The sequence below is a fragment of the Schistocerca gregaria genome, chromosome 1 (genome assembly GCF_023897955.1).
Source record: "Schistocerca gregaria isolate iqSchGreg1 chromosome 1, iqSchGreg1.2, whole genome shotgun sequence".
NCBI lineage: Eukaryota > Metazoa > Arthropoda > Insecta > Orthoptera > Acrididae > Schistocerca > Schistocerca gregaria.
Genome location: NC_064920.1, coordinates 756,024,361 through 756,038,628, shown reverse-complemented (window position 1 = coordinate 756,038,628; position 14,268 = coordinate 756,024,361). Strand labels below are relative to the sequence as shown.

Below are 14,268 nucleotides of genomic sequence, written 5' to 3'. Positions count from 1 at the left end.
GGTCCTCAACCACAATAAAACCACAAATTTTCTCTCATGGGAATAAAACATCACACTGTAGACACCTAGTGTACAGACTGCAGATTCTTATTAATACTTAAGATATGAAATATTTCGAGTTTTCAAGGTACTTTAATGAAAGTAGGTTTTTATTTCCTTAGACAGAGAGAGGGATCATGTGTGAGAGAGAGGGAAGGGAGGACACTTAAGGACATAGAAATTCTATGAATGTTTTAGAAGAACTGTGTAGGAAAAGGATGCTCTAGGCTCTAGTCTGAATAAAGAAACTCATCTCACAGTGCATAAAGATATATTTAAGTCTTCATGTACAAGCAATTATACATAATCCACTTACTGAATATCCCTACATCTGTGGAAGTGTGGCAACAATCCCTTCAAGGGCTACTTGTGCAATAAGGCAATACCTTGAAGGACACAGTCTGCCTCACAGCTCAACATCATAATTAAGTGGGCTGAGCCCCATGATCATCATAGATGAACAGGTGTGCAATACACCTTCAAAACGAGATTAACAAAACACAAAGGGAAGAAATGTTAGTCAACTCCTTTCCTTTTGTATCATTAATTGGTAAAGAATATTTTCCAATACATTTCTGCATTCTCACTTGTATTTATATATATGTACGTACGTATATATTTATTATAATGCGATCAAAATACGCTTGGAGAACACAAATGTTCCATCATTACATAAAATGAACACTTGAACAAACTCCATAACCCAGGCTTCAAGAGCAGCCAAATCTATATGCAGCAATACTACCATATTTATATTATTTACTCTCTATTCCTTTTCTCATGTTGTCCAAACTAGATTGACAGTATAGGTAAACTGCAGAAAACTGAAGACCAACAGTTCCCTTACTAAATAAAAAATGAAGAACAGTTCTTTGCTTATCACATAACTATGGGAAGAGAGAGGAAAAAAATTCATTGCAGATAAATCTGTATTCTTTTATTTCTTAAACTACAAAGCAATTATCAAATAAAGGACGAAACATGCAAAGAACTTATTTTTGAAAGATGAGCTACAGTATCTCTTGGTTCACAAAATAGTTATATACACCGAATTCATTAACCGCTAATTTCCGACGCGCCTCATAGCTACAATATTACAGCGGCACCCACAACAATCATATATTAAGAGAGGGACAAGTTCCATCATTGAGCCACGAGTTGACAAGTGCAACATAAACCCATAGACTGGGTACAAGCGAACTTGCTTTAATGCATGTCAACTATAAATGTGGCCTGTTTTGGCAAGCCATTAGCAAAACATGGACTGGGTCAAAGTAAAATACCTAGAAACCAAATGAATTTTCAATTGCACGAGTTTCCTGATTGGGGTTTCTAATAAGCTACCAGAGGTCTGTATCCCAAACACTAGGTGAAAAGACCAAAGCATTTTTATAAGCTACAGATGGATCTTTTTAATAAAAAAGTTCATGTTTAGAAGATATACGTCTTTAACTAGCTTCACGTCTGAACATTATGCTGAATTTCTTCCTTAATGACTCCATTTGGCATGCCATTGCTGAAACGAGAAAAATAATGTAATTAATATATATAAAGATTTGTACACAATTTAAACAACAGTAAACTTAAAACCATATGCAGTGTACCATAAAAGGAAACAAACTCACATGTGGCTTCTCCTGAACATCTTGCAAGCCCCAACTGGGAGCTTCCATTTTAACAGCATCCATATCTGCACTAGCTCCTGCTCCTGCACCAGCAACTCCAAATTGTGGCATCAGCGGAAGACCATGATGCATTAACGACAAGGCTGCTACTGTGCCACTGCCATTATGGAATGAGTGTTGGTTCTCTGGATGTCCTGCCTGTAAAATGTAAATTATGCTAGCATAGATCTGAGTTCAAAATCATTACACTGTATGGTTTCCATAAAAATGGATGGATCATTTTCTTCCCAAATTATCAGAAAATTTCAAAAACATAATACACGAATCTTTTTACACTGTGTTAAAAAGTTTTCTAACCTAGACCACACACTGATCTGTAGGTCACAAAAAATGACCCCATGGGAATAAACTGTGATCTTTGAACTTTTAGACCAACATTTCTCATCAGAGTTGTAACTGTGATATGCATTCATTACTGAATGCTACAATTTATTGTTCTTTCAGCAAAGATAATCGAAGCAAATTCAATGACAATTACACATCGTCCTCCCAGATCCCTAGTGTTGAACCATCATCTAAACACTTCCAACTTTGTACACTTGGTTCATCATTTGTCAATTATCTTGGAATATTTACAGTGCTGGGGACAGTAATAGCCTTAGTTCATTGTGTCATTTTCTGTGTCACATTTCAAATGTCCTGTCAACATACTGATAAATTCAGGGTAACAGACATCAAGCTGGCCATCTTCGTATGCATTACTGCTTCCTGAACTCTGCCTGGATAGTGCTATTCCAAGACAGAGAAGTCAATGAGCTGACTAAAGATCTGCTGCAGCTGCCCCTCAACAATAAGAGGGGGTTTTGCATTCCATTCTTTCGTGTGATTAACATATAATTGAACACATCCTATGAAATTCTCCTTTAACGTATGTACAACATTCATCATTTCCAAAAGATTTTCTGTGTTGCTGAACAAACAACTATAATTTACAGTTATTTGTAGAACAGATACATTATAAGTGGTACTTACGGCACGAAACTTGTTTGAATTGATCGGTAGAGAAGATCATAGTGTATAGGAATAGTGCATAGTAACAGAAAAAGACCATGCAAGGCTTCACTCTGGGGAGGCACCAAATCATGCATGCACTTTCAACCAGAAGACAGCATTCGACAGAGCAAATAAAAGATGTGTATCAGCAATTTAACGAGCAGCGGCTTGTGCACATGGGGGACAACAAATTTAACAGATGAGCAGTGTTGCAGGGGGGGGGGCTGTAATTGTAGTGGCTTTATTGACAGTAAGTATCAACATGGATACACTGGAGGTTGTTAGTGAGACTCAACAACTGCAACCAGCAAAAGAAGAGCAGAAAACAATTCTCTGAAAGTAATGACAGTCACTTAAAGAATGTGGCTGTGTTATCAGTCCATTTAAAAGTGATTAAAATCCTGCGATGAGCACAGAAAACTAGAAAGGGATTTAATGTTCTTCAAATGGATTGGGTTTCAAATACATTAGATAAAATACAGCAATAATAGCGCAAGGACGTAGTTTGGGGAATTAAGACCTGATATGAAACCCAAGAGTAGTCCATTTAAAACAAATGCAAAAATATGTTAACCAAATAGAAACTGCAAATACAGGCTGTTACTATTTTCCACTCGGGGACGAATGTTAATTTGTATGTGATGAGTGCAAGACCTACAGCCATTAAAGTAATTAAAAGATTAAGAGAGATGTAGTTAACTGGTTAATGCACAGAATCAGAAATATATGTCAAGCAAATAAGCATGCTGACAGTGTAGCATATTGGTTTGATATAAGCAATTTTGCAAGTTCGACTCTAAAAGCAGTGTGAACCAAGTACATTTTTTGAAATATTTTAAAGACTTTACCTACACAATGGGACCCTGAAGCCATTTGTTGTGATTTGGCAAACAAGGCTAGATAGATTTTTAAAAAAATCTGGGTTTAAAGAGTAAGTTAGCTATATGAAAGTGTAGGGAGTTGTTGATCTCATTCAGAATTTATTTCTACTAACCCACTTCTTTTATATTGTGTCTGACACTGACTCTTTCAGTGATAACTTCAAATTCAGTGGGGGCTACAGCAACCTATCAGGTTGGTACATGTCATGTTGGCTCTCCTCATTTGGGTTACTGCCCAACTGAATATTAATTCCAGCTTTTCTAGTGCCAGAACCCACTTCTAAAGCTCTCCTAGCTGATAGTCCCATTTTACTTTTTTTGGGAATGTGCATAATTTAGAAGTTGTCAACTCATACAAAGGTTTGATGGATGAGGTTTGCTTCTTTCGGATCGATGATATACATAACCATCCCTACCAGTAACTGGTTTCTAACTTCTGCATTAAGAGCATATACTAGACACAAGCTATGGGACTTAACATAGTTATTATAAATTTTCTTACGGACTTACCTGGAAAGGAGCTTCTACCATATGCTGCAAATCATCAGCAGAAGGCAGACGACCATAATGTGATGGATTAGTTCTGAAAAGTTGTTGCTGTTGCTGCTGCTGTTGCTGCTGCTGCTGTTGTGGATGACCCCGATCCACGGTATGTCCAGGCCACACCTTTGGCTCAGCTGCACCTAGCATCCAGTCAGGATCACCAGCGACATTATTGACAAGGTTCTTCCAGCTAGCACGTTCAGTGCCTATTGGCCGGATTTTGCGGTCTTCTGTCGATCTTCCATCACCTGCACCTCCAGCAGGTGATGGTGGTGGCGATCCACCACTTCCATTTTCAAGACCAGCAAGCAAGTCTGCCGAGCCAGGGAGCCCAGCTGCTAGACTAGCCAAATGAGCTATTGCACCAGAAGGAAAGCCAAGCTGCCCAACAACATCTGCAGGATGATGTGGTCCTGGTCCATGGTATGGCTGCCCATACAACTGCCACCGTGGATTTCCTCCAGCACCAGCTGCACCATGGCCACCATATGGTCCAGGAGGCTGTTTCCCTGCTGGTCCAGGTGCTGCAAATGGAACACCAGAGAGTCCAGGCAGAACTGCAGCTAACCCAGGAGCAGATGAGGGAGGTGGTGGAGCTCTATTATGATATCCTGAAGCAAATGCACCTGGTGGCGGTGCCTGTTGTGGCTGCTGTTGCTGAGCCTTACCAGGTGGAAGGTGAAGGCTGAAATCTGGAGCTCGGGGATTGAGTCTTGACATACTCACAGTTGTCACAGGGGGAGCATGATGATGATGGTGCTGCTGCTGATGGTGGTGGTGGTGATGAGGATGAAATGGAGCTAGCAACTGAGGTTCTGAAACAGGTCCTGGTCCAGGTGGAACCATTTTCAAAAGCTGTGTTTGCTGTTCTGGAGTTGCAAAAATAGCAGGTCCAGGACCATGGTCATGAGATGGAGGGACACGAGGTTGGGCAAGTTCAGCTGTTGGGAAACCACTGCGTGCAGCACCAAATACTGCATCCCCAGCTCCACCTGGTGAAGCCTGTTGTTGGGGTGGCTTATTTGGATGGTTAAGACATGGCCCTATAGACTCTGCTGAAAAGGTGGGTGCATTCTGGTACTGTGGTCCTGGTGCAGCAGAGAGGGATGGTGGAGTTGTGCTATTGCTGCTCGTTTTTGATGAAACTGGGGAGCATACAGCATTTCCGCGATAGCCAGGTGCCTTTGCAGCATCAACCTGTACAATAAAGAAGAACCATCATCAGATTACAAGCAATATTAAGGTGCACATTAACATAAAAAATATAAACACAGTAATGGAAATATAACCAAATAATGAACACATTACTGCTGTTCTACACATGTCAGCTGTAAGATACAGAGATCACTTTTAGTTAGTTTAGTTTAGTTATATTACTTGTTCTATCGATCATGAACACGATTCTTTCGTAATGATGTGGAACGTGTCAAAGTACACAAGATTCATTTATCCCAAATAATCATTGTTAGTCTTATATACGGTACAATTGTTAATGCTTACTGTATTTCTTTGGCCTATGTCTAAAAATTCATCTATGGAGTAGAAGGAGTTGTCATTCAGGAATTCCCTTAACTTACTTTTGAATGCCGATTGACTGTCTGTCAGACTTTTGATATTGTTTGGCAATTGACCAAAAATCTTTGTGGCAGTATAATTCACCCCCTTTTGTGCCAATGTCAAATTCAATGAACGGTAGTGAAGGTCACCCTGTCTCCTAGTACTGTAGCTGTGGACTGTGCTATTAATTCTGAAGTGATCTGGGTTACTAACAACAAATTTCATTAGGCTGTATATATATTGTGAAGCTACTGGCAATATCCCTAATTCTTTAAATAATTGTCTACAAGATGATCTTGGATGAGCCCCAGACATTATTCTGATAACACGTTTTTGTGCAGTAAATACCTTCTTTCTTAGTGATGAATTGCCCCAAAAGATAATTCCGTAAGAAAGCAACGACTGAAAATATGCATGGTAAGCTAACTTACTGATGTGCTTGTCTCCAAAATTTGCAATGACACTAATAGCATAGGTAGCTGAGCTCAATCATTTCAGTAGATTGTCAATGTGTGTCTTCCAGTTTAAATTCTGATCAATACAGACACCCAGAAATTTTGAACAATCTGCTTTAGCTAAAGATTTTCCCCCACACTCTATATTTATTTCCAGTGTTATGCCTTTCCCTGTACTGAACTGTATGTACAGTGTTTTTTCAAAGTTCAATGAAAGAAAACCACCTAATAACTCTTTGAAAAACATTTGCATTTTCCTCAGCTGATTCTTGCTTTTTAGGCTTGATTACAATACTTGTGTAATCTGCAAAGAGAACCAAGTTTGCATCTTCATGAATATAATTAGGCAAGTCATTAACATATATTAAAAACAATAAAGGCCCAAGACAGAACCCTGTGGTACCCCATTCTTGATACATCCCCAGTCTGAATAATCTGCTGCTCTTTGTGGGTTTACTGTTTCAACCTTCTGCATTCTACCAGTTAAATATGAAGTGAACCATCTGTGTACTGAACCATTCATTCCATAGTACTTCAGCTTATCTAAGAGGATTTCATGATCCACACAATCAAAAGTCTTAGAGAGATCACAGAAAATCCCAATTGGTGATGTTCTACTATCCAGAGCATTTAAAATTTGATCAGTGAAAGCGTGTATAGCACTATCTGTTGAAACACCTTTCTGAAAACCGAACTGACATTTTGTTAAAACGTTATTCCCATTAATGTGTAAAGTTACACTTGAGTACATTACTTTTTCAAACACTTTTGAGAAGGATGTCAGGAGTGAAATAGGACGATAATTGTTGACGTCTGTCTTGTCACCTTTTTTATACAAGGGTTTAACTATGGCATATTTCAATCTGTCAGGAAATATTCCCTGATTCAATGACCTATTACATATGTGGCTAAGAACTCTACTTATCAGGCGTGGACAAGATTTTAGTATTCTATTGGAGATACCATCAGTTCCATGTGAGTTTTTATTCTTAAGTGAATTTATTATTTTCTTAATTTCAGACGGTGAGGTGGGCAGGATTTCAATTTCATTTGTTTGCGGGAATGCCTCTTTCATATAGAGTTCTGCCCTATCTGGTGAGCAGCTGGTGCCTATATTTTCCACTACATTTATAAAATGATTATTAAAAATATTTTCAATCTGTGATTTTTCATTTATAAGCTTTTCATTGTGCTTAGCAGTAATACTGTTGTCCTGTGACCTTGGGTTGCCCTGTTTCCCTTTTAACTATATTCCATATTGTTTTAACTTTGTCATCAGAGGTGCTAATCTCAGACTTGATACACATACTTCTGGATTTTTTTTATAACTTTCCTTAATATATTACAATATTTCTTATAATGGTTGAGCTTTTCTTCATCTCGACTTATTCTAGTGTCTTGGTATAGTTCCCATTTCCGGCTACAAGAAATTTTAATCCCTTTAGTCAGCCATGGTTTTTTATCAAGTTTATTTGAATTATGATTCACTAATTTCTTAGGAAAACTGTTTTCAAATCACTCCATAGATCAGACACTGCAACAACTGGGCAGAGTGTCTGTGGAGTAAGTGTGTGAGCTTTGAAATGTATTACAATTCAACATGAATATGGTTATTCCACATGGATATAACCATGAAGAGTGATACAACAATAAAAACCTGTTTTAACAACAATTTCTGACTCCAAAATGTGCATATCTAATGCAGTCACTTCCGAGTCCACATATGCCTCAGAATGTATGGTGTGATGCATATTATCCTTTTCACATTGTCCTTGTGACCAACAGATGTCACGTTGAACATATACACTGACACGCCAAGATACTGTGACTACCACCCACATTGAGACTGAACGCCATCTGCTGGCACTGCAGAGCAGAGACGAATGCGAACCATTCAGGTGACAAAGAATGCAAATGAGGAAATCCACTAACATAAGTGACATTGTAAAGGACAGATTGTTATGACACTGTGCCTGGGATTGAGCACCTCGGAAGTGGAAAAGCTAGTTGGCTATTTGCTTGCTACTGTTGTAAAGATCTTGGAACTGGTTGAAGAATGATGGTGATGACATCTTCCAGCAGGAGAAAGATCCAGACTACAAGACCAGAATTATGCTACAGTGGTTTGAGGAGCATTATAGTAAAGTTATTTTTATGTCTTCACTACCAAATTAGTATCATCATAACCCGCGAAATACATCTGCAATACTACTGGGTACCAGTTCTAAGTCTTCAAACCACCAGCCAGTAATTTATGGGAAATGTATGGCTTATGCAGAAACATTTGGTGCTAAGTACCTCAGAAATCTACCAAGGACTCGCCAAATCCATGCCGTTCAGAATCACTGCTGTACTGTATTCCAAAGGTGGATCACATGATATTAAGCAGATAGTCACAATGTATTGTCTCTTCAGTGTATAAACTACAAAAAAATAAAAAATTTAAAAATGAACTAATTTTCCATTCTCTACAATTCTTACACCAAATCTGCATTATCGCTTATTAATTTAACACTGTTTATACTTAATGAAATAATGTTAGGCATTTACTTTGCAGTAGTGTCATCTCCCTAGTTCTGAACTGGTAAAAGATGGTAGAAGTTGGAACAAATTTGTGCCATTAGTGCTTTGCCTCCTAACGCTACCAAATTAACAGCAACTGTACTGTGTTTCATGTAGCTTGCATTTGTATTATCAAGCCAGGGAGGTTAGACTATTACAAAACTGCATTAACTTTGATTTGCACGTAGAAATTACCAACTATTGTATGGTGTAAATTATGTTCGGAATAAGTAGTTGTTTACAAAGTCTTGGTTGGGTTAGGAGCTATTTGCAAAAACTGAAAAATTTACATACAATAATAACTGTCACTCACATTTTGCATTTCTTTCAGAATATTTTTCTATTTTCATGATGTTATTTTGGAGGGGGACCCAGCAGAACAGTTCTACATTATATCCAACAAAATTTTATTTCACTGTGCTACTTGGTATCCACATACATTGAACTTCATAAAGCTATTTACAGAACATAACTCTGTAATTGTGTGTATCACGCTCTGCAACCAACACACACACACACACACACACACGTTGGAATTTTAATAGTGGCAACTATTTATTTACACTTCGTACAAAATTCGAACACGTATCTGAGTTTTACTGACCTTCAAAGTAGTCACCAGCATTGTGTATAACCTGTTGCCAACGATGTGGAAGCCATAGGATACTCTTAGTGGTGTCAGTTGTGTTGACAGTTTAAGCGGCGCAGTCTATTGCCTGACGAATTAGTAGCAGTTCTGAAGGGAATGCCGTGAAGTGTTTGCTTCAGTTTAGAAAACGAGTTGAACTCACAAGGGCTTAAGTCAGAGGAGTGCGGTATAGCACTTAGCAGCCTCATCAGTCAAACAAATCAGTAACAGCTTGCACTGTACGTGCTTGGGCATTGGCCTGCAAAATGATAGTCAGGTCCTGCAGGAAGTGTCATCACTTCTGTCTCTAAACTGGTCATAGGTTGTGTTCCAAAAATGAACAGCATACAGACAGAAGTGATGACACTTCCTGAAAGACCTGATTTCTAAACTGAAGGAAACACTTCATGGCATTCGCTTCAGAACTGCTACAGATTTGTCGGGCAATAGACTGCAGCACTCGAGGGGGAAACATTCCATGTGGGGAAAAATATATCTAAAAACAAAGATGATGTAACTTACCAAACGAAAGCGTTGGTATGTTGATACACACACTAACAGACAAAAACAAACACAAACGCGCACACAAAATTCAGCTTTCACAACCCACGGTTGCTTTATCAGGAAAGATAGGAGAGGGAAAGACGAAAGGATGTGGGTGTTAAGGGAGAGGGTAAGGAGTCATTCCAATCCCAGGGGCGGAAAGACTTACCTTAGGGGGAAAAGGAAAGGTGTACACTCGTGCGCGCACGCACACACGCACGCACGCACGCAAATATCCATCCACACATTTACAGACACTGGCAGACGTGTAAATGCAAAGAGGTTGGGCAGAGGTGTCAGTCGAGGCAAAAAGGCAAAGATGATGTTGAATGACAGGTGAGGTACAAGGGGCGGCAACTTGAAATTAGTGGAGGTTGAGGCCTGGTGGGTAACAGGAAGAGAGGATATACTGAAGGGCAAGTTCTTATCTCCGGAGTTCTGATAGGCTGGTGTCAGTGGGAAGTATCCAGATAACCCGGACGGTTTAACACTGTGCCAAGATGTGCTGGCTGTGCACCAAGGCATGTTTAGCCACAGGGTGACCCTCATTACCAACAAACACTGTCTGCTTGTGTCTGTTGATGAGAATGGACAGTTTCTTGCTGGTCATTACCACATAGAAGGCTTCACAGTATAGGCATGTCAGTTGGTAAATCATGTGGGTGCTTTCACATGTGGCTCTGCCTTTGATCGTGTACACCTTCCGGGTTGCAGGACTGGAGTAGGTGGTGGAGGGAGGGTGCATGGGACGCGTTTTACACCGGGGGCAGTTACAAGAGTAGGATCCAGAGAGTAGGGAAGGGGGTTTGGGGATTTCATAGGGATGAACCAAGAGGTTACGAAGGTTAGGTGAACGGCAGAAAGACACTCTAGGTGGAGTGGGGAGGATTTCATGAAGGATGGATCTCATTTCAGGGCAGGATCTGAGGAAGTCTCATCCCTGCTGGAGAGCCACATTCAGTGTCTGATCCAGTCCCGGAAAGTATCTTGTCACAAGTGGGGCACTTTTGGGGTTGTTCTGTAAGAGGTTCTGGGTTTGAGAGGATGAGGAAGTGGCTCTAGCTATTTGCTTCTGTACCAGGTCGGGAGGTTAGTTGCAGGATGGGAAAGCTGTTTTCAGGTTGAAACTTCCTGGCAGATTAAAACTGTGTGCCCGACCGAGACTCGAACTCGGGACCTTTGCCTTTCGCGGGCAAGTGCTCTACCAACTGAGCTACCGAAGCACGACTCACGCAGAAGTAAAGCTGTGAGTACCGGGCGTGAGTCGTGCTTCGGTAGCTCAGTTGGTAGAGCACTTGCCCGCGAAAGGCAAAGGTCCCGAGTTCGAGTCTCGGTCGGGCACACAGTTTTAATCTGCCAGGAAGTTTCATATCAGTGCACACTCAGCTGCAGAGTGAAAATCTCATTCTGTTTTCAGGTTATTGGAGTAATGGTTCAGCGATTCAGGACTGGAGCAGATTTGTTTGCCATGAAGACCTAAGCTGTAGGGAAGGGGCCATTTGATATGGAATGGGGCCGTTTGATATGGAATAGGTGGCAGCTGTCATAATGGAGGTACTGTTGCTTGTTAGTGGGTTTGATGTGTGAAGCTGGCCATTGGACGGATGGAGGTCAACGTCAAGGAAAGTGGCTTGGGATTTGGAGGAGGACCAGGTGAATCTGATGGAACCAAAGGAGTTGAGGCTGGAGAGGAAATTCTGGAGTTGTTGTTCACTGTGAGTCCAGATCATGACGAGGTCATCAATAAATCTGTACCAAACTTTGGGTTAGCAGGCTTGTGTCACCAAGAAGGCTTCCTCTAAGCGACGCATAAATAGGTTGGCGTACGAGGGGGCCATCCTGGCACCCATGGCTGTTCCCTTTAACTGTTGTAATGTGTGGCCTTCAAAAGTTAAGAAGTTGTGGTTTAGGATGAAGCTTGTTAAGGTAATGAGGAAAGAGGTTAGGGTAGCAGGTGATTGGTGTGAAAGGAAGTGCCCCATCACAGCGAGACCCTGGGCGTGCGGGATATTTGTGTATAAGGAAGTGGCATCACTGGTTACAAAGATAGTTTCCGCGGGCATCAGATTGTGTAAGGATTCCAGGCGTTCGAGATAGTGGTTGGTGTCTTTGATGAAGGATGGGAGACTGCATGTAACGGGTTAGGGGCTTGGTAACCAGCTACAATGGGGTGGCCGGGATGTTTGGGTTTGTGAATTTTAGGAAGTAGGTAGAAGGTAGGAGTGCGGGGTGTCTGTGGGTGTCAGGAGGTTGATGGAATCAGGTGAAAGGTTTTGTAGGGAGCCTAAGGTTCCGAGGATTCCTTGAAGCTCCACCTGGACATCAGGAATGGGATTACCTTGGCAAACTTTGTATATGGTGTTGTCTGAAAGCTGACACATTCCTCAGCCAGATACTCCTGACGATCAAGTACCACGGTCGTGGAACCCTTGTCAGCCGGAAGAATGACGATGGATTGGTCAGCCTTCAGATCACGGATAGCCTGGGCTTCAGCTGTGGTGATGTTGGGAGTAGGATCAAGGTTTTTCAAAAAAGATTCAGAGGCAAGGCTGGAAGTGAGAAATTCCTGGAAGGTTTGGAGAGGGTGATTTTGAGGAAGAGGAGGTGGGTCCCACTGTGACGGAGGATGGAGCTGCTACAGGCAGTGTTCAATTTGGATAGTGTCTTGGGGAGTTGGATCATTAGGAGTGGGATGAGGATTTTTTTTTTCTTCGTGGCAAAGCGATATTTCGAGCAGAGGCCAAGGGTGTAGGACAGTAAATCCTTGATGAGGGCTGTTCAGTTGAATCTGGGAGTAGGGCTGAAGGAGAGGCTTTTGGATAGGACAGAGGTTTCGGATTGGGAGAGAGATTTGGAGGAAAGGTTAACTACTGAATTGGGGTGTTGTGGTGTTACACCGTCTGGGTTATCTGGATACTTCCCACTGACACCAACCTATCAGAACTGTGGAGATGGGAACTTGCCCTTCAATATATTCTCTCTTCCCATTATCCCCCAGGCCTCATCCTCTGCTAATTTCAAGTTGGTGCCCCTTGTACCTCACCTGTCATTCAACAACATCTTTGCCTCTGTAATTCCACCTCGACTGACATCTCTGCAGAACCTCTTTGCATTTACACATGTCTGCCTGTGTCTGTGTATGTGCGGATGGATATTTGTGTGTGTGCGAGTGTATACCTGTATTTTTTTCCCCCCTAACGTAAGTCTTTCCAGTCCCAAGATTGGAATGACTCTTTACCCTCTCCCTTAAAACCCACATCCTTTCATCTTTCCCTCACCTTCACTCTTTCCTGATTAAGCAACCTAGGGCTGCAAAAGCTTGAAATTTGTGTGTGTGTGTGTGTGTGTGTGTGTGTGTGTGTGTGTGTGTGTGTGTGTGTGTGTCACTGTGTCATCGCTTTCGTGCTTGGTAAGTTAACAGCACGTTTGTTATTTCAGATATCTGCTAAATTTTTTACATAGACATCAAAACATTCAAATAATTTGTGAACTAGAAAAGCAGAGAGAAAAATCTCCAGAAGAAATTTAAATTAGCCACCACTCCGGACTTTTTCATCAAAATTTATGAACTACCAAGGAATTCATGAAAAGTATAACTTGCATATGTGCTTAAAAAATTTTTCCACCATTTACAAAATTTCACTTAAAAGTGTAAAATAGGGGTTTCACTGTCTCTCACAAGTGTGCCTTCTAAAACCCATACCATCCACAAGAGAAAATATCAAATTTTCTAATAATACACAGTTCAGCAGTTGTATCAACCAATAAAGCCACGTATTTTTCAAGCCACACTAGAAGGTGAATGTACCTGCAGATTGCTGGAAGATGAAGTGTTTTTGCTCTTTTGGACGATTTGCCACTGTGAGCAGAAACGTGTACGCACTTTGAACATGATAGGTGCTGCTACATTCAAAATCCAGAACCAAATGCAAAACAGAATGAAAGTAAGGAGGGGTGGAATGGTGGAAGATTTGAGTTTCTCTCTCAATGCCTGAAAAGAATAATGGAAGTTTAGTTTCAAAGACCCATCAATGATGAAGTTAATAGAGAGGGAGCACAAGCTCAGATCTAATAATGATGTGGAAGGAAATCTGCTGTATCTGCCTTTAGACTTAAAAAGAAGTAAATCTGCGAACTGCTACTTCCATGTATCTACATATGCAATTGGATTCTTACATTAAAGTGAACTTACAGATGCTACATACCACCACTGAAGGCAATAATTATTAGAAATGTACATTCACACTCTCAATTTACCCCAATGCATTCTTAACAAGCAATTGAAGCTAGCGAATAAAACAGTTTCTACAAAATTTCCAACAGCTGTTCACACAATTCAACATAACACAGAGCCTCAACAGTGAAATCTGAACAAGAACACA

The 14,268-nt window shown here is 40.8% G+C and overlaps 1 protein-coding gene across 5 annotated transcripts in view; it reads right to left on the bottom strand.

The window, feature by feature from the left end:
• Positions 1–293: 293 nt before the first annotated feature.
• Positions 294–14,268, bottom strand: part of LOC126267792 (ankyrin repeat and KH domain-containing protein 1-like) — a 228,577-nt gene continuing 214,602 nt past the window's right edge. For all 5 annotated transcript variants that reach the window (XM_049973097.1, XM_049973118.1, XM_049973105.1 and 2 more), the window contains 3 exons: positions 4,109–5,338; positions 1,665–1,862; positions 294–1,555 (listed from right to left, as the gene is read on the bottom strand). In XM_049973097.1, coding sequence (XP_049829054.1) covers positions 1,529–1,555; positions 1,665–1,862; positions 4,109–5,338 — 1,455 coding nt within the window. In that variant the 3' untranslated portion in view covers positions 294–1,528. The remainder of the gene's footprint in view (positions 1,556–1,664; positions 1,863–4,108; positions 5,339–14,268) is intronic.